This window comes from Mustela lutreola, chromosome 12 (genome assembly GCF_030435805.1).
Source record: "Mustela lutreola isolate mMusLut2 chromosome 12, mMusLut2.pri, whole genome shotgun sequence".
Classification (NCBI taxonomy): domain Eukaryota; kingdom Metazoa; phylum Chordata; class Mammalia; order Carnivora; family Mustelidae; genus Mustela; species Mustela lutreola.
In genome coordinates this window covers 36461495-36480294 of record NC_081301.1, presented here as the reverse complement: position 1 = coordinate 36480294, position 18800 = coordinate 36461495, and the positions used below count along the sequence as shown (strand labels likewise).

At 48.2% G+C, this 18800-nt stretch overlaps 2 protein-coding genes across 7 annotated transcripts; both read right to left on the bottom strand.

Moving 5' to 3' along the window:
* Positions 1–2092: 2092 nt before the first annotated feature.
* PIGO (phosphatidylinositol glycan anchor biosynthesis class O) lies at positions 2093–9783 on the bottom strand. Of its 5 annotated transcripts, none has more exons than XM_059143494.1 (11): positions 9706–9783; positions 8418–8929; positions 7663–7806; positions 7356–7479; positions 6879–7038; positions 6491–6670; positions 4730–6257; positions 3992–4198; positions 3561–3775; positions 2892–2962; positions 2093–2739 (listed from the first exon to the last, which is right to left on the bottom strand). In XM_059143494.1, the coding sequence occupies exons 2-11, from the start codon at positions 8926–8928 to the stop codon at positions 2610–2612; spliced, it is 3270 nt and encodes a 1089-aa protein (XP_058999477.1). In that variant the 5' UTR covers position 8929; positions 9706–9783; the 3' UTR covers positions 2093–2609. The 5 variants fall into 5 exon arrangements, with proteins under 5 accessions (XP_058999477.1, XP_058999476.1, XP_058999475.1 ...); XM_059143493.1 differs by having other exon boundaries at positions 9482–9753; XM_059143492.1 differs by having other exon boundaries at positions 8418–9753.
* Positions 9784–15044: 5261 nt separating this feature from the next.
* STOML2 (stomatin like 2) lies at positions 15045–18396 on the bottom strand. Of its 2 annotated transcripts, XM_059142435.1 has the most exons (10): positions 18238–18396; positions 17859–17996; positions 17299–17398; positions 17102–17160; positions 16909–17010; positions 16625–16759; positions 16333–16477; positions 16144–16223; positions 15745–15873; positions 15045–15325 (listed from the first exon to the last, which is right to left on the bottom strand). In XM_059142435.1, exons 1-10 carry the CDS (start codon positions 18280–18282, stop codon positions 15188–15190), a joined length of 1071 nt encoding a protein of 356 aa, XP_058998418.1. In that variant the 5' UTR covers positions 18283–18396; the 3' UTR covers positions 15045–15187. The 2 variants fall into 2 exon arrangements, with proteins under 2 accessions (XP_058998418.1, XP_058998419.1); XM_059142436.1 differs by lacking the exon at positions 15745–15873.
* Positions 18397–18800: the final 404 nt, after the last annotated feature.

The following is an 18800-nucleotide window of genomic DNA, read 5'->3' as shown; positions in this document are numbered from 1 at the left end:
CAAATAAATCAATCTTAAAAAAAAAAAATGAAAGGACAACTCAAGAAAATGAACAAAGTATTTGCAAATCATGTATCTGACAAGGTATGTATACCTGGAATATATAAACAATGCTTATAACTCAAAAATTAGGAAAAAACTCAATTAATAAACAGAGAAAGACTCTGAATGGACAGTTCTCCAACAAGCACAAGAAAAATGCTCATTACCTTTAATCATCAAGGGCATGCAAACCAAAACCATGAGATACCACTTCACACCCACTAGGATGGTTAGAATCAAAAGTAGTAATTATAAGGCACGGATGTGCAAAAATTGGCACCCTTATACACTAACCATGAGAGTATTACGTGGTACGGCGCCTTGGAAAACAAACTGGCAGTTCCTCAAAAAGTTAAACATAGATGTACCATTTGACCTAGCAATTCCACAATATACCACTAGGTATATACCAAAAATAAATGAGAACATATATCCAAACAAAACTTTTACATGGATGTTCAAAGCAGCATTATTTGTAAAAACTGAAAGATGTTAAGAACCCAAATGGCCATCAATGAATGAACAGATAAACAAAATGTGATATATCCCTGCAATGGAACATTATTTGGCCATAAAAAAGAAATGAAATACTAATACGTGAAGCAACATGGATGAACCTTGAAAAATTAGGCTGAGTGAGAAGCCCGACAGAAAAGGACACATATTGTAGGATTCCATTTATATAAAATGTCCAGAATAGAAAACACAGTCAGAAAGGAGATTAGTGGTTGCCTAAGTTTAGGGATGGAGGTAGGGAGGGTTGGAGGGTGATAGGAAAATGTACCGAGTTTCTTTTGGGGGTGATGATAATGTTCTGAAATGGACTCTGGTGAGTTGTACAGCTCTGTGAATATACCAAAAGTTATTGAATTGTGCACTTTAAATGGCCAAATTTTATATGAATTGTACCTCAATAAAGCTCTTTAGAAAAACAGTGAGTTAGTGTGGAATGGGTGTTTTGATGTCAACTAGGAGGCAGGGATAAGAATTTTTAACCATATATCTTTCTCCAAAAGGATCTTGAAGTTAGATCAGAAGAAAAGGAAATAGCCGATGGCAGATCAGCGTATTTTCCTTAGGCTTTAGGCTTCAGGCTCCAGGAAAGGAGGCTCCCTGCCAAGAAAAAAAAAAGAAAGGAAAAAAAAGGACGAGGTGGAACCTGACTAGGAGAAGCTGAGGAACTAGAGTCCTGAAATCCTTCCCATTGGTGCTAGGGATGGAATAGGGTCTTTTCTTCTCACAGAGGTACTGTGTGCTTATTAAATGATGCCTGGGAATGGTGTCCACAAGACAGAGAAAAGCAAAGGGACTTTTTTCTAATTCATCTTTTAGTCTTAGCTGGGGCCTAACTTCTCTCTTTTTTAGTGTATCCCTGCCAAGGTTACCAATGTCCTATCCTCTAATTGCCTGAAATAGTATACATTTCTTATCATCTTTCTGTTTGACCTATGTAGCACTACAGACTATTAGCCATGAATAATTCCATCTCTTTCTTTAGCTACCACAGCCATGAATGCCTTTCCTTCACACTCACTGCTAAACTAAGCAGCTTGTCTTCTTTCTGCCAAGAAGAAGTGCTATTCCACAATTTTACATCTGTTCTTCTTTCAGTTGTTTCATCTCCTCCTGTCCTGGGCATTCTTGAACATCAAATAGCAGGCCTGACCCTTCTCTTAAGAGCTTCCCCCCACCCTCCTTTGAGGCACATTTCCATGAGAATTTCATGCCAGCACTTCAATGTGACACAGTAGTGAGATGGATGGAGAGCACAAGGGTCATGCTTTAAACTTATAATTTTGGTTTAAAGTCTGGAATAATCAATGGGACAAGATGAAATGCTATGTAAGAAGGGCATTAGGTCTGATAAATGATAGCAAATGTTGGAAACCTAGGGTGGCCTCCTAAGCCACTTTGTCCTAGAAGTGAAGGACAAAGGGTGCTCTGGGGTGAAAGAACCCAAAAGAGGAGGGAATACAGCACCGTTTCGGATTTTAGACAATGAGTCTGTGTACTCCATGATGCCTGGGCTTGTCTTTCCAGCAGTCTCTGCTATCAGCCAAAGGATAAGAATTTAATAAAATACGTTACACGGAAAAGAAAAGAAAAATGGCAGGTGGGATAACAGGAATGAAGTAAGGGGAGGAGGAGGAGGAGGAGGAAATAAGGGAAGTGAATTCAGACACTTTCAAACACTTCCCAAAGGTTTTCAGGCATAGGCAGGTCTGCATAAGATGGCCGATGTTATCTGTGCCTCATGGAAGGGGAGAATGACCATTCCCCTAGTCCCTGTAGGACAGTGGGGGCTCTGCCACCTCTCAGACACACATATTTACATTATTAGTTTATTCTTCTTTGGAGGCCACCCTCGAAAGCAAGAGTTAGGGAGCAGGCCCCACTATGATTTTGAATTATAAAATAATGAAGTCCCAGGTGTCAGTAGCTCCTGGCTGCATGGTGGTAAAAAGTGGAGCTAAGCCTCTCTTGCAGATGATCCAGCACCTATATAGGCCAGGCTAGAATGTTCTCCAGCTCTGCCTGTGGCCACAAACCAGCAGTAGCCACCTAGGCTATCTCTGCTGGGCCAGAACTAGCTGCCTGAACCAGGAGCTCACAGCACCATCCACTCGCATCACCAAAGCTATGCCCAGGAAAAGTCCCACGCTGCTCACAATAAAGCCCATGGCTTCAAAAATGAACCTGTAAAGAAAAGTGGAGAATTCTCAGGGGACACTGAGAGTAGGTCTAGAGCCTTTTCCCTGATGAGACAAAACCTGCCCACCCTAATGTTCATTCTTTCCTCCAAGCTTCACCCTCCCCAACACCAATACTTCTCAAGCAAATCCACTTACTTGGGGGCAAACACCTTCCAGACCATGAGATGCCTGCGGAGGATGGAGGCTGCCAAGGCACAGGCCAGAATCTAGGGAGGACAGGAAAGGTCAAGTTACTTGGGGAGGAGGAAACAGGTCAAAGGGAGAGTTGCCCCTGTGAGGACTGGGAGGAGTAGGAAAGTAGTGCATGTCAGTGGAAAAAAACCTGGGTTAGGAGTCAGGAGACTTAAGTCTTTTCCTGGCCTCACCATGACTCACTGTGTGACCTTGGACAAGCACTATCCACCTGTGCTGATCACACTCAAGCTCTGCCTCCTAGGTTGAGAGGAAGATGTCAGTCACACCTTCTGCATCTGAAGGGAAGGAAGATCCATGACATAGTCTGGGAAAGAATCCTGGCCATCACCTCAGTTTTTCCTGTCTGTCCACTAATGAAGGAATCGCCAAATGCAATCAGCAAGGTCCAGATCTAGCTTATAGAGAGGAAACAATCCAAGGCTAGGATTTAGGAGACCCAAGTTCAAGTCTCAATACAGCCAGCCCCTTGAGGCCACAGCCTTAGGCAACCATTTTGCTTATCTGTACTTCGGTCCAGGCTCTCCCCCAGGGTTTTGGCAAAGCATGAAAGAATGTGATGTACAGGCATGAGAAAAGGTCACTAACTCTGTGCTCTCTCTCTGCACCCACCTGAATACCGAGGACAAAGAGGTACTTGAGGCCCAGCTGCAGCAGCGCTGCATTGAAGTGATGAGGTGCATCCCGGAGCCGCATCTCCATCAGTGGCTCCTCTTCCTCCTCAGGCCTGACTCTGGCTTCAGCTTCATTCCCTAGGGACTGCCACCTCTTCCGGGGCCCTTGACTCTCACAGAGGAAGGGCCAGAGCAAAAGCAATGGGCAACCTACTGCCTCAGGGGGAAGGCAGGGCTAGAATCAGTGGAGGCCTTAGGAACCAGGCCACCCCGGCCCCCAACCACCCTAGCCGACTAAGGCTCCAGGGAGTGCTGGCCAAGGGGTGCCCAAAGATCCAACAAAATAACCTCGACCCACTCAAATCCAGGGGTCTCCTTTCTCTCCAGAAAGTCAGGGTAAACAATGGAAGCAACGGAGGAATAAAGTACCTGCAAAGAGGAGATGGGAGGCAAAGGTGTTGGCTCCCACCAGCAGAGCAGGCAGCCAGGTGGAGGAGCCATGACCCTCTGGGAATCCCACGAAGGCTGCGTGCCAATGAATGGCTGGAAAGACAGGCTGGTGGCCCATGGAGTAGAAGCTCTGCGTGGCCATGAGGGCCCAAGCAGAGACTGCCTGCCATGGCACAGTAAAAGGACCTGGGGGAAGACAGAAACCTCTTCACAGTCACATCCCATTCCCTAATCCATAGCCTACTGCCTGGCAGTCAGATCCTCCTACTGCTTCAGTGCTGCACACATACAATGCCCCTCACCCCGACCTCCTTACATGCAACACTCTGCTATTCTAATTCCCTCTTTGGCACTAAGCCTCCATTTCTCTAATCTGAACTGTGTTCCATCTCTCTCTCTCTCTCTATCTCTCTCTCTCTCATATACAAACAGCTCACTATGACTTTACACACTTGTAATTCCCCACTCCCATTACTGGAAAATCAGGAAATGAACTCCATGAAGGTGCAGCATTTCCACTAAGAAATGAATCATGTCTCTCCCTCCTTCATGAGCCTTGCTGAGAGCCAGTGGCAGGGATCAGTTAGCTTGGCTACACCAGGAAGACCATCCCAACTTTGTGAAGAATCTGAGGAGCAACACCTCCCTGAAAACAAGCGAGGCTGAAGTCACATCACTACTGTCCTTGGAGGAATAAGGGCTGAGAAACGTATTTACCAGGGGTGGTGATGGGTATCCCAGCAGCAAGCAGATGCAGGAGAAGGAAGCTCTGCAGAAACAGAAGCAGGAACACCAGGCTAACGCGCTCTGCATGCAATAGCAGAAGTGGGAAGGCCAAGAGGGTGAGTGCCGTGACCATAGCAGCTGAGTAGACACTCCCCAACTGATAGGCCGCCACAGTCAGGGGGCCCCGGGATCTGGTCCTCTCTAGCCGGCCCCGGAACTCCTCTTGCATGTGTCGATAGATCTGAGGTACCACGTAATCCAAGTCAGCCTGAGAAGTGGGCGGGCCTGAGAAGGGAGTGAGGACAGTCCTGGTCCTTGTGGCTCCTGTCGTAGCCTTTACTAGCACTGTCACAGGCCTCCAGAGAAGCAGCATGAGCCCTGAAGCAGCCAACACGGCCACAGCCCTAGGCAGCACAACTGATGCCCCAGCAACCAAGGCCCGGAGACGTGGGGGTGCTTCATCAGCCCCCGACGCCAGCGCCCAGTAGGCAGCAGTGCCCAGTACCATTAGGGGCAGCCCCCAGCGCACAAAGAGCACAGAGGGCTCAGGACTCTTGAGATTGCTATAGCGGTGAAGCCATAGGCGCACGACAGCTAACAGGGCTACCAAAGCCCCCACACAAGCTCCATACCACAGATTCTTGGCTCGACCACCCACCATGGATGCCAAGGGACTCAGCCAGGGAGAGGAACGGCAAGCAGGTGTCTCTTCAGGGCAGCGATGAAAAAGCCCAGCTAGCCTTATACATAAAAGCAACCCTACTCCAAGTCCCAGGGCATAAGTACCACTGTGTCGGGGAGGGCCCGTGGAGGCCGGAAAACAAAGGCGGGGCATTGTGAGCAGCTTAGGTGGGAGCAACTTGCCCTCCCAGTGAAGCTGGGCAATCAGGAGCAAGATGAGGGAACCCAAAAGGAAGGGGGTGGCCCTCGCCTCAGCTACAACAAAGCTATCAGAGAAGAAAGCAGCAAAGCGAATGAGCAGGAATAATAGGACAGGCCCAGGGATGGGAAGTAGGGCTTCCAGGGGCCTCTTGGACCCCCAGCCAGCCCATGCTTTCCACAGAAAAGGCAGGAGTGAGCCCACTGCAGCCATAGCCCCTAGGACCACTGGATCCAGCCTCAGCCCAGTAGTTGTCAGGAGTCCAGCACACACTATGGTACCAGCCAGACCACAGGCCATAGGTATTAGGAGGAAGGGGTGGAAGCAGAAGCCTGGGGATGTCGCCCATTGGGATACCAGCAGACAAAGAAAGCAGGCAGCAGCCATGAGAGCAGCACCCCCGGCCATGCGACCCAGAGAGAAACGAGCCCAAGACTGAATGCACATGGCCCGAACTCCCCGCAGGAACTGCTGCAGCTCAGTAATCACAGTCTGTAGTGCTGCCTCAGCCCCCTGGGGGCTCTGCAGAAGCCGCTGGTAGTCAGCAGAGGCATTGGAGAAAAGGTTCTGCAGCCGATGAAGCTCCGTAATTTGAAGGTCCTGAGAAGCAGCTGAGTAGGCGTGAAGAAATCGGGATACCTGGCAAAAATGGTCAGAGACCAAGGGGAAAACATCAGAGATATCAACCAGGACAGAGGCAAAGATAGCTGTTATCAAAAGGGGTATCTGGAAATCAGGGACCTGAACTCTGTCTGGAACAGGGGGGAAGGGAGGGAAGGAGGACATGGCTATGGAAGGTGGGATTAAGACTGAACAAATGACAACAAGTGATCATTATGCTTCTCCTATGCCCACCCTAGTCCATCACCTACCTGCTGGGCATTGAGATGGAGAGCTGAGGCTTGGGCCAGAGCAGAGGAGTGAGGCTGGGCATCTTCAACCTCTGAGAACAGCTCAGCCATCACCTCCCCAATGTTCCCAAACGGAATGGGCAGGCCCAGCAGCAGGGCCAGCGTAGGAACAAGGCTGATTTGAGGAACTATCTCTGGCTCCTAGAGGAAAAGGAGAGGGGCCAATGGGTTCACCACAGAGCTGAGATCAGGATTTGGGATGGAAGACATAGGGACCTCAGTAGGAAATGAGTGGGGGATGCCCAGAGTCATGAATTTGAGAGCCAAAAATGGAGAGAGCCACAAGAATGCTGTGATCATAATTCAACTGAATACCAAGAGACCAGACAAAGAACACCCCAGGCCTCACCTCTGGGGGGGCACCAGGAAAGAGGGCTTTGGGACTGTACAGAAAAAGTGCAGCAGAGATCTCCAGCTCACTGTCTCCTCCATGGTCCCCAGTCATGGTCATCCCATGGTCCCCAATCACAACCAGCAGTGTGTCATTTTCCAGACGCTCCACAAGTCCCCTGAGGGCCAAGAAATACATCAGGAGGTAGGAATGGATAAAGATTTTCCTAGGAGATCATTCCCCGCCACCATAACTTCCATTAGGAGGGCCTAGACTTTTGGCAAAGAGATACCTCTTCAGTCATGACCCTACTTCCCAAAGCCGCATGCTGAGTTACTCAAGATGGATGAGGCCCCTAGCTTCAGAAAAAATGCCTAGAAAAGGCAGAATTCAGCAAGGAAAGAGGCTCCAAGATAAAGACTTTTTCTCTTGGGTCAATATATCCTAAGATTCTCAGACACAAACCCATTCCCCCAGCCAATATCCCACACTCACTGGATCACCTGGTCCATTTGGCTAAGTTTCTTGGCCATTTCAGGGTGGTGAGGGCCATACTTGTGGCCACAGTGATCCACACCCAGGAAGTGAGCAATCAGCATATCCCATTTACCACTGTCCACTGTGAAAGGAAAAACACTAAGCACAGGGGACTAAGGCCCACTCCTCAACCCCAGCCAAGTTCTGACACTATGTGAAGGGACACAATCCCAGGCCACTGTACCCACGGGAAGCTCAGAATTTGTGACCTGAAGTAGCCCTCCCCAGCTCCCAGTCTTAGGCCTGCCTCTGGCCCCATGCTCACTGGTTGGATACAGGTGTTCCAGGATGCCATTGTCCACTGTGTGCAGGTCTCTGACATTGAAGGATGGGAAGAAGAAAGCTTGGGAGAAAGCTCCAGGGAAAAGATCTTTCCAGGTATCATCTCCCATGAAGACCACACGCCTTCCTGCAGGGACATGAGAGTGGGTCACAACCTAAGCAAGAGTCAAGGCAGAGGGAAAGAGAAGAGGATGCCCTTTATAGATGTCTCAGAAATCTCAACCAGCAATTTCACCCAGCAACTCTTTATCCTTCAAGGCCTAAAATTTTCTGCTATGAAGCTTTCCCTGATAACCATACTTTCCCCAATAACCAGATTTCTCACTCCTTGTTTCTACAAAAGGCTCTGCTAGTTCTCAATCCCTAGCTATTTTTGCTACTCTGTTTTTCCTGGGTATATGCTGCTTTTTCCAAGTCAGTGAGTGGACAAGGTATGGCACCCTCTGCACTTTCCTCCACACTTGTGAGAATATCAGACTCACATCGTCTCCTCTTCATTGCTCTACTGCCTCTTACTGAAAGCTCCCCAAAAGTAAAACCAACACTCCATGCAGATTATAAACTCCAGAACGAAAAAGCCCACACCTGCACTTGCTGCATGCAGGGCTCTGGTCCCTCTCTTCCCCTGTCCTTGCACAGCAGTCTAGCATGCAGTTGAGCACCCAAAGTTCTGACTCTCTGACCTCTAAAGAGAAAATATGCTAAGGTATTCTGGCTTCCAAAGGGGCCCAGACTAACCTGCACTGGCGAGCTGCTTAATGAGATTGTCTTCCACTATGGCATAGCTGGCAAAGTTACTGCCAGCATCGATAAAGGTAGGCAGTGAGCCTGTGGTGAGGGCCTTCAGGCGCTGCATGGTGGTGGTGGGGGGATCAGCCTTAGATTGGTAGAGCCTGGCATGGTGGGGCTGAATCTCCAGGATCCTTTGCAAGGAGTCCAATTTGCCCAGGAAGGGCAGAGAGACAGGAGGCTCTCCAGGACCATGGGAGCGCTGGGGATGGGCAAAGTCAAATCTCAGAGCATCTATCAGCACCAACACAAGCCGAGAGAATCGAGAAGCCATCCAGCAGGCCCCAGGCTTCCCTTGGCTCCCCCATGGCAGGGACCCAGGGCCTGGGGGCTCTTGGCAGCTGCTATGGTTGGTGAGTTCCAAACGGGTAAGCAGGAAGCCACTGGTGAAGAGAGCAATGCCGGCGTAGAAGAGGAAGCAGACCCAGGCCAGGAAGAGCAGCACTGAGATCTTCTGCATCCTGCTGGTAGCGGGGAAGGAATTCATCACTGTAGGGTAATGTATATTCTGGTGCCTCAATACAAAGCAAAGCAAAAATCACTTCCTCTTGGAAGCCTTCCGGAGGATAAACAGCCCCATAGCCAACCCAACGCAATGTTCCTCTCCATCAGTTATACCAGTGTTTCCAAAGATGAGATCCGCAGACTATGGGCATCAACCTGGAGCAGTTGTTTAAAATGCTGATTTCCAGGCCCCACCCCAGATCTACTTAATCAGGATCTTTGGGGGTGGAGCTAGGGATTTGCACATGTACTCCAAGAGAGTCTAACGATGAAACGCACAGTCCACGAGGGAAACTTATTCCTACTGGTAGAAAGCTCTCTGACAGCTCATTTCTTCAACTCTCTCCTTGCCAATCTCAAAACCCCTGGGGTGGCCAAGGCTTGCAACCGCAGGGTAACCCGGGCGGGACTGACGGCGCCGCCTGGTGGGGACCACGAGGACCAAGGGGAGGAGTCACGCTCAGCTTCCGGATGGCCAGTCTCGCCAGGAGACCGGAGTCGCAACCTACCCCGCGCAGCAAACCAGAGTCACAGGGTCTAGGGCTTGTTGGGCCTCGCCGGGACCCACACATCCGGACGACTCTGCTTCATCTGGTGGCTACCCAGACTTCTCCTGGGCGCCGTGGCTTCGGTACTTAGAACACTAGGTTGCGAGCTGCGGGGGATGGGTCCCTTTGGAAAAGGGGAGTGACCAGTAGGAAGAGCGAGTAGATTCTCGAAGACCCTGGCTCACCTTGAACGATGCCCGGAAGCGCAGCAGCAACGCCTGCCCACTGGCACCACAGACAAGCGCACGCCGGACAGAGCGGCCCGCGGGGGCCCTCAGCGCCATCTGCCGGCGCCTCCGAAGAAGTTCGGCAGGGAGCGCCGGACCGGCCCCAGGAGGAGAATTTGATGAGAGATCATAGTAGTTCAAGAGAATTAGGAGCAGGGAGCAAAGCTAGAAGAGCTGAGGGAAGCACTGGTCATTCTTGATTAAGCCTAAGAACTGTCCTTTTGGAATCAAACTTAGCATGAATCTTAGCTCTGCCACTCGCTGGCATTATTGGGCATTACTTCATCCGTAAAGTAGGGATAACTATTTTCTCCTATTTGCTTAGCTGACACCAACTGATAGATTTTATTATTCCACCTCTTCATGTATTTTCACTGTATCTTCCAATTTAGTAATTTAAAAAATACTCCCAATTTAAAAATGGGCAAACGTGTGGCAACGGACGGGCTCAGTCGCTAGAGCATGCAACTCTTAATCTTGAGGTCGTGAGTTCAAACCTCACATCGGACAAAGACTCTCGCTTTAAAATAAATAAATAAATACATACATAAAATTTTACAAGATTTTATTTATTTGACAGAGAGAGATCACAAGTAGGCAGAAAGACAGGCAGAGGGAGAGAGGGAAGCAGGCTCCCTGCTGAGCAGAGAGCAGGATGTGGGGCTCCATGTGAGGCTCTATCCCAGGACCCTGAGATCATGACCTGAGCCGAAGGCAGAAGCTTAACCCACTGTGCCCTCCAGGCACCCATATAAGATTTTTAAATGGGCAAAGGAGGGGCGCCTGGTTGGCTCAGGCAGAAGAGCAGGCAACTTTTGATCTTGGGGTTGTGAGTTTGAGCCACGTTTGGTGTAGATATTACTTAAATAATTTTTTAAAAGATTTTATTTATTTGTCAGAGAAAGAGAGAGAGTACACACAGATAGAGTGGCAGGCAGAGGCAGAGAGAGAACAGGCTCCTCGCTGAGCAAGGAGCCCGATGCAGGCTCAGTCCCTGGACCCTGGGATCATGACCTGAGCTGAAGGCAGCCACTTAACCAACTGAGCCACCCAGGTGTCCCAAAATAAATAAACTTTTAAAACACAAGCATGTTTTTAAAGAATAAATAAATATAGGCAAAAGATCTGACTTTTCTCCAAAGAAAATATACACATTAACATTGCACCAATTAACATAGGAAAAGATGCCCAACATCATTAAGCATCAGGGGAGGAATACTAGAGATACCACTTCATACTCACTAGGATGGCTGTAATAGAAAGGAAAAAAAACGAGTACTGGCAATGGATGTGGAGAAATTTGAACCCTCACTCACTGATTTTGGGATTGTAAAATGGTGCTTTGGAAAACAGTCTGGCAGTTCTTCAAAAGGTTAAATATAGAGTTACCATACTCCCCAGCAGTTTGACTCCTAGACATACATCCGAGAGAAATGAAAAGCATATGTCCACACAAAAACTTGCACTTGACAGTTCATAGCAAAACAACCCAAATGGCCTTCCACCAATAGACAGATAGACAGATATTGTATGATATACTATATCATACAATAGAATATTATTCTGCCGGGACGCCTGGGTGGCTCGGTTGGTTGGACGACTGCCTTCGGCTCAGGTCATGATCCCGGAGTCCCGGGATCGAGTCCCACATCAGGCTCCCGGCTCCATGGGGAGTCTGCTTCTCCCTCTGACCTTCTTCTCGCTCATGCTCTCTCTCACTGTCTCTCAAATAAATAAATAAAAAATCTTTAAAAAAAAAAAAAGAATATTATTCTGCCATAAAAAGTAACGGAGTACTGCTACCTATTATTACATGGATGAAACTTACTAAGTGAAAGAAGCCAATCACAAAATAGCATTTTATATTATCCCATCTACATGAATACAAAAAGCTACAGAGACAGTACATTAGTGTTTTCCTACAACTGGGGGAAGAGAGGAGTGACTGCTAATGAGTACAGGGTTTTGGTGGTGTAGTAGTGATGGAGGAGAGATGATGAAAATATTCTAAAATGGTGATGGTTGCACAACTCTGAATACACTACAAATCACTGATTTATACTTTAAATGGGTGAATGTTATGTGAATTACATCTCAAGAAAGTTACTTTTAAAAAACATTTTATTTTTTCAGTGTTCCAAGATTTATTGTTTATGCACCACACCCAGTGTTCCATGAAATATGTGCCCTCCTTAATATCCACCACTAGGCTCACCCAACCCCCCCCCCCACCTCCCTCTCCTCCAAAACCCTCAGTTTGTTTCTCAGAATCCACATTCTCTCATGCTTCGACTCCCCCTCTGATTTCCCCCAATTCACTTTTCCTTTCCTTCTCCCAATGTCCTTCATGTTATTCCTTATGCTCCACAAGTGAAACCGTATGACAATTGACTTTCTCTGCTTGATTTATTTCACTCAGCATAATCTCCTCCAGTCCCATTCATGTTGATAGAAAAGTTGTGTATTCAATCTTTCTGATGGAGGTGTAATATTCCGTTGTATAGATGTACCATATCTTTTTTAGAAAGCTACTTTTTAAAAAAATATTTATTTGAGAGTGAGAGAGACAGAGATAATGAGAGCACAAGCAAGAAGGAGAGGGAGAAGCAGGCTTCCCAGGGGGCTCAATGAGGGCTCAATCCCAAGACTCCATACCAGAACCCCAGGATCATGACCTGAGCCAAAAGTGGACTTTTAACCAACTGAGCCACCCAGGTGCCCCTCCATAAAGCTACTGTTATAAACAAAAGCCCTCTCCATTGGTTTCAGATTTCACAGTAAAGCCCAAGTTCTTGTAGTCCTGCATGGTCCTACAAGTCTTCATGCCAGCTCTGGCTTCCCTCTCTGATTTATCTAGTTGCTACTTCTTTGCTTGCTTAAGTTTGTTCCATCTATTTTAATTTTTTTGCTTTTTATTTTTAACTTTTAACTTTTAAATTTTAACTTTTGCTCTTCCAGTTACAATGGCCTTACCACCGTCACATTTAGAATCTCCAGGTTTACTCCCAGGTGCTCAAATAGGTCTTCCCCTCATCTCCATATCTAGCTCAAATATAACTTCCAGAGGTTTCCAGGAACATAATGTTACAGATTACAGCCTCCTCTCCCACCTTCCTTCTTTTTCTTCTGTAGTACAACTCACTAAACATCTTATTAATGATTTGTCCCTTCCAAATAGAAATTAAAACTTATTGAGGGATATCTGACTGGCTCAAGTCGGTAGAGCTTGTGACTTGATCTCGCAATTTTAAGTTTGGGTCCCAAGTTGGGTATAGACATTAATTAAAAATTAAATGTTATAGGGCGCCTGGGTGGCTCAGTGGGTTAAGCCGCTGCCTTCGGCTCAGGTCATGATCTCAGGGTCCTGGGATCGAGTCCCGCATCGGGCTCTCTGCTCGGCAGGGAGCCTGCTTCCTCCTCTCTCTCTCTGCCTGCCTCTCTGCCTATTTGTAATCTCTGTCTGTCAAATAAAATAAATAAAATCTTTAAAAAAAAAATTAAATGTTATAAATAAAATAAAAATAAAATCTTAAAAGAAAAAACCCCTTTTTTCTCTCTCATTGAGAGCAGGGAATTTAGTTCTTCATTATTATATATCCTTAGTGCCTGGCATGTATTTTGGGGTTCAATAGTTATCAAATAGTTAAATGAGTAAGTTCTAATTCAGACAAATGTTGAAGAATGTCATCCCTTCACCTCCATCCCAATGGGTCCTTACTTCAGTTCAGGCCTCATCATCCCTTCCAGGATTGTTGAGGCCGCCTTCCTACTACTGTCTTTCTGCCTCCCATTTCATCTTCAAATACCCTGCCCACATTGTACCAGGTCAGTTATATCTAAAGCACTAATATGACTACCTTAATCTTCCTAAAAGAATTCAGGAAGGGAAAAAAGAAAACCTTCATGGCTCCCTCCCTATCCTAAGGCTGAAGTCCAAATTCTTCGTATTCTATCTGCTTGTGCTGTGGACCTTGCCATACAGTTACACACCCTAACATCCCACCCTTCAGCCTTAGCAAACTCTGAATGTTCCAACTTCTCTGGAACTGTGGGCCTCCGCATATTCCCAAACCCTAGCCTGGTGAAGGCATTAATTTTTCCAGCCTGAGCTCAATGGCAGAGTTGGCAGCCCTGTTGCTCGCACCAGAACCTTCTCCTATCCTAGCACTTATCACTTTGTATCTATTTCCTTGTCTGTCTTCCCTGCCCAACTTGAGTCTGTGAAAGCAAGAACCACTGGGTGGGTCTAAACTGCTTTTGTAAACTATGTCTAGGACTGAGGTTGGCCTATGGTAGAAATCATGAAATTTTTGAAGGAATAATTATCTTCAGTTCCGGAAAACTCTTTAAGCATTCAGCAAGACTGTCCTGCCAGCATAGTTCTGCCTCCCATAAAAAAAATCCCCCCAGGGGCACCTGCTGGATGGGTCAGTTGGTGAAGCAGAGGAATCCAGCATGTGAAATAATCTTTTTTTTTTTAAAGGTTTTATTTATTTGAGAGAGCTTAGGAGAGCACACATATGTATACAAGCAAGGGGAGGGACAGAAGGAGAGGTATAACCAGACTCCCCGATGAGCAGGGAACCCAATGCAGGGCTGGATCCCAGGACCCTGGGATCATGAACTGAGCTGAAGGCAGACACTTGAAGGACTGAGTCACACAGGTGCCCCAAGCAGGTGACTTTTTATCTTGGGGTTGTGAGTTCTAGTCCCACATTGGGTATAGAGCTTACTTAAAACAAAATGAAACCAATCCCCCAAACACCTGCTCAAATTCACATCCCCATAGTTAGCAGGAAGAACTACACTCCCCAGCTGGCAGTTTAGTAGACCTGTGGCTTAATCCTTCCACCCTATCCCAAAGCTTTTCCTAAAGATAGGATGATTTTATCTACACGAAGTTCATTCTTACTCATGGAGGAATCAGCTTCCTAGACCTGAGAGGCCTGGAGGATGGAAGCAGACATCCATGGAAAACAATGGTGATTTTTTCCCAACTTCATTCCCCAATCAAAGAAGACAGTTTCTGGGGACGCCTGGGTGGCTCAGTTGGTTAAGCAGCTGCCTTCGGCTCAGGTCATGATCCCAGCGTCCTGGGATCGAGTCCCACATCGGGCTCCTTGCTCAGCAGGGAGCCTGCTTCTGCCTCTGCCTCTGCCTGCCATTCTGTCTGCCTGTGCTCGCTCTCTCCCCCCTCTCTCTCTGATAAATAAATAAAATCTAAAAAAAAAAAAAAAAAAAAAAAAAAAAAAAATGCTCAAAATATTTAAAAAAAAAAAAAAAAAAAAAGAAGACAGTTTCTGGTTTGCCACTGGCAAGTTTATTACATGATTAAAGTTCAAATAAAAAAATAATAACAAAATCTTGGCAGGGAAGCTAGAACCAGAGTCTGGGAGTACTGTTTCCCTGTCCCCAGCCTCCCTGGCCAAGCCCAGCTCCATTAACTCAGTTTGACTCGATCAAATTCCTCATCAAGACTTCCATCTGTGCCCTGGACATCTCTGCTGCTCCCGCTGGAGACTGAGTCCTTGGCCCCTGGCACGGGGGCTTTGGTGAGGGCCCCATATACACCCATGGCCTAAGAAGAGGGACAAAGAGAGAGCCATGAGGACACATGAGAGAAGGCACATCCCAACCCACCAATGACTACAAAGAAAGTGGGGCTGGGCCCAATATGGTTGTTTTCCCTTTCTCTCTCTCAAGACTCAAACTTTTGAGCTGATTCTAGGAATCTTATAAGCTGTCAAAACAGGGTCACCCTCAAAATAATGGTGTAAGTATCTGCCAAAAAAAGAGATGTCTCAAGAGCTCCCCTTCCCCTATCTACAAGGGTGAGGAAAGTGTTTCATTCTTAGAGATTTATTCTCTACAGAGTCTAACAGGAGGTCCAGGTCTCATGGAACTCCAAAAGCCTCCACGGTGTATAAGTTGTGATGGTGATGGTGGGGTCTCAGTTTCTGGCATTGGTGTTGTGCTGAGTCCTCGGGGCGCTCTAACCTGGGCCACCATACTGGTGACATCACCAGGGTTGGAGGGCAGCAGAATAGTGTTGGAGTCCTTAGCCAGTTTGGAGAACGCACTGACATACTGCTCAGCCACAGTCAGTGAGGCTGCTGCATCTCCATTCTGTAGCCATAGAAGGGAAAAAAAAAACACAGATCACAGACTCGGACAAGGGATTGGGGACAGAGGGTACATAGAGGGGAGGGGAGAAAAAAGAAAAAAGAAGTCGGACTCCTGAAAAAAGGATCAGATCACAATGCAGATCACAATACAAGAGATCATGTAATCTGGCTCAACGGAACACACAAAGGCAGGAACTTATCCCAAGGGTAGATGAGAAAACCTCTTCCAGTGTCAATTCCTGTCCCCGACTCCCAACCTGGGGCCTCTTACATGTTGTGTCAGAGCTGCAGCCAGGATCCGAATAGCTTCAGCCTTAGCTTTGGCCTTGGCCAGAACTGCACTGGCCTCCCCTGGAAGAGAAGAGACAAAGCTTTACTCATGAGGTCAAAGCTCCTGTCACAGCACCAACCCTCAAAGATCCACACCCTGCTCCTCCCTCAGCCTCTACCCTCTGCAGACCTGCTGCCTGATTTATTTGTTCAGCCTTTTCCGCCTCGGAGGCCAGGATCTGTGCCTGCTTCTTCCCCTCTGCCACGTTGATGGCTGACTCTCGGGTCCCCTCAGACTCTAGAACTGTGGCCCGTTTTCGCCTTTCTGCCTCCACCTAGAAGGCCCCCAACAAGCCCCATCAAAAAGAAGCCAGAATAAACTCTTACAGAGACCTGTAATATCATGATAGGGAAGGGAGTCCAGGTACTCATGAGACTGGAGCATCCTGAAGTCCTCTTCCCCATCCCTCCCTGGCCCCCACCTGCATCTGCATGGACTCTTTCACCCGGGGTGGCACGTGGATATCCTTGATCTCATAACGGAGGCAGCGAATGCCCCAGCAGTCAGCAGCCTGATTGATGGCGTCCACAATGCTAGCATTCAGGGACTCCCGCTCCTGGAAAAAGAGGTATAAGTTCCATGGCCTCAACCCACTGATCAAGGGTCTAAGCTGAGAAGTGCCTCTGACTAATCTTAACCCCTAGAAAGAACTGAGAGTGAGAGGTAGGTGTCTTTCAACACTAACTCTGGCTCAGATCCCCTTACCCGGAAGACTTTGTCCAGAGAGAGTTTGCCGAGCTCTGATCTCATGGTTGTCTGAGCTAGCTGTGTGACAGCATACTCAGGGTCCTCTACACCATAGCTTGCCTGAAAAGGGCATGGACAGTTTAAGAAGCTTGAGTGCAGGATTTTAGTGAGAAAAGCAACTCAGAAGCTGAATAAAGCAAGTAGGAGATACCTTGTAAGGGTCCATGATTCGCAGATAAAGGACTCCATCGATTTGCAGAGTTACATTGTCTATAGGTACAGGAGTGGGAGAGAAAAGGGGGAAAATCAGGCCTCCAATTTTCAGTCAACTCATTCTCCTGAGCTCTGGATCTCCTGCAACCACATCCTAATGGCCTCAGAAAACCCGTGTCACCCTGCACCCCTCACCGAGAGTCACAGCCGACTGCTCAGGCACGTTGATGACAATTTCCTTGAGACTCTGCACATATCGGATCCGGTCTAACACAGGGATGAGGATGTTCAAGCCCTGGGAAGAGGAGTCATGGGTCCTCAGGATGAGGGTTGTAGGGTTGGGATTCAAGCTAGGCCTGGAGTGGGTATGGAATCAACATGTGGTACATTCCAAGTACAGCAGAAAGCTGGGGGTGTCAATGGTAGGGAAGCCCAAGAGGATAGGAATACAAGGCTGCACATCTGAATGGAAGAGAGAATCAAGGGAATAGGCGCCAGCAGAGTAGTAGACGGGTGGAGCTGAGAGAGAGTAGATATGGGAGATACCCAAGAACGGGGTCTGTGGGATGCTAGAGCAAACAGGAAAAGATGGTAACATGGGTATGAAGTTCAGCAGCCTGCGGTTCGCTAGGTCTGGCTGGGGGAGTTGGACACCAAAGGTGGGGGCAGGCTCAAAGGAGATCCCACCCCATTCGCCCATGTCATGGGGGAATTCGCCATCCGGCTGGCTCTGAGTGGGCAGAAGAGGTTCTCACAGGCTCCAAGATCCGATGGAATCGGCCCATTCGTTCCACCACCCAGGCCTCCTGCTGCGGCACAAACAGTACCACGGTGTTTCGGGGCAATCCAGAGGAGGCGCGACGCGGAGCACGACCAGAAGCCTGTACGGAGCCCTAAAGAAAAGACAAGGATTAGCTAAGACCCCAGCCGGCGGGGCACCACGCCCTTCTCGGCGCCTGTCCAGGAGACATCCTTCCTAAACCGCGACCCTAAAGGGTCCTCCGAGAGGAACTCACGTGGATACCATGACCTCTGACCCCAGTTCTCTGACCAAACTTAGAATCCCGCTTCTTCCCAGGTACGGACCCAGGTGCTCTCTGGCCCGACCTTTGGAGAAGGTTCCCCCGAACTCACCCTCAGCAAAAGGGCCCCAGTCCCCCGCGCCGCGCGCGCCAGCATTTCCCACGGCCGAAGGACCTCCGGAACCAACGAGACGAGGAACAGAGAGGTCGCTCTAGAATCCCGGACCGGAGCCTTTCCTCCTATATTTCCACTCCCCAGACGGACTTCCGGCCGTCGGCCCTCCCCCAACCTCAGCCAATCAGCATTATTCAGCTGCAGTGTGTATCAAACTGTTTCCTTGGAGATGCAGGCCTTCTAGTGAAGGCCGGAGGGTGGAACTCGTTCTAGTTCTCGTTGATCGAGTCCAAGATCCCGGACATGGTGACTATACAGGCTATTTTCCATGTGCAGCTGGTCCAAGAACACCTCCCATCGAATTCTTTACCTCCATCGGAGACTCAGTTTACCCTTCTGAGCATATAAACGCTCCTGTCACCATAGCGACCAGGGGATTGGAGCTCTTTCTTACGGTTGCCATAGTGACATAGTCAGGTAGCCGAGCTGTGTTGTATCCAGCCCTCCCACTAGGGACTGACCCCATTCCCGTTGCCGTGGTGACTGGGCCTAACAATGCC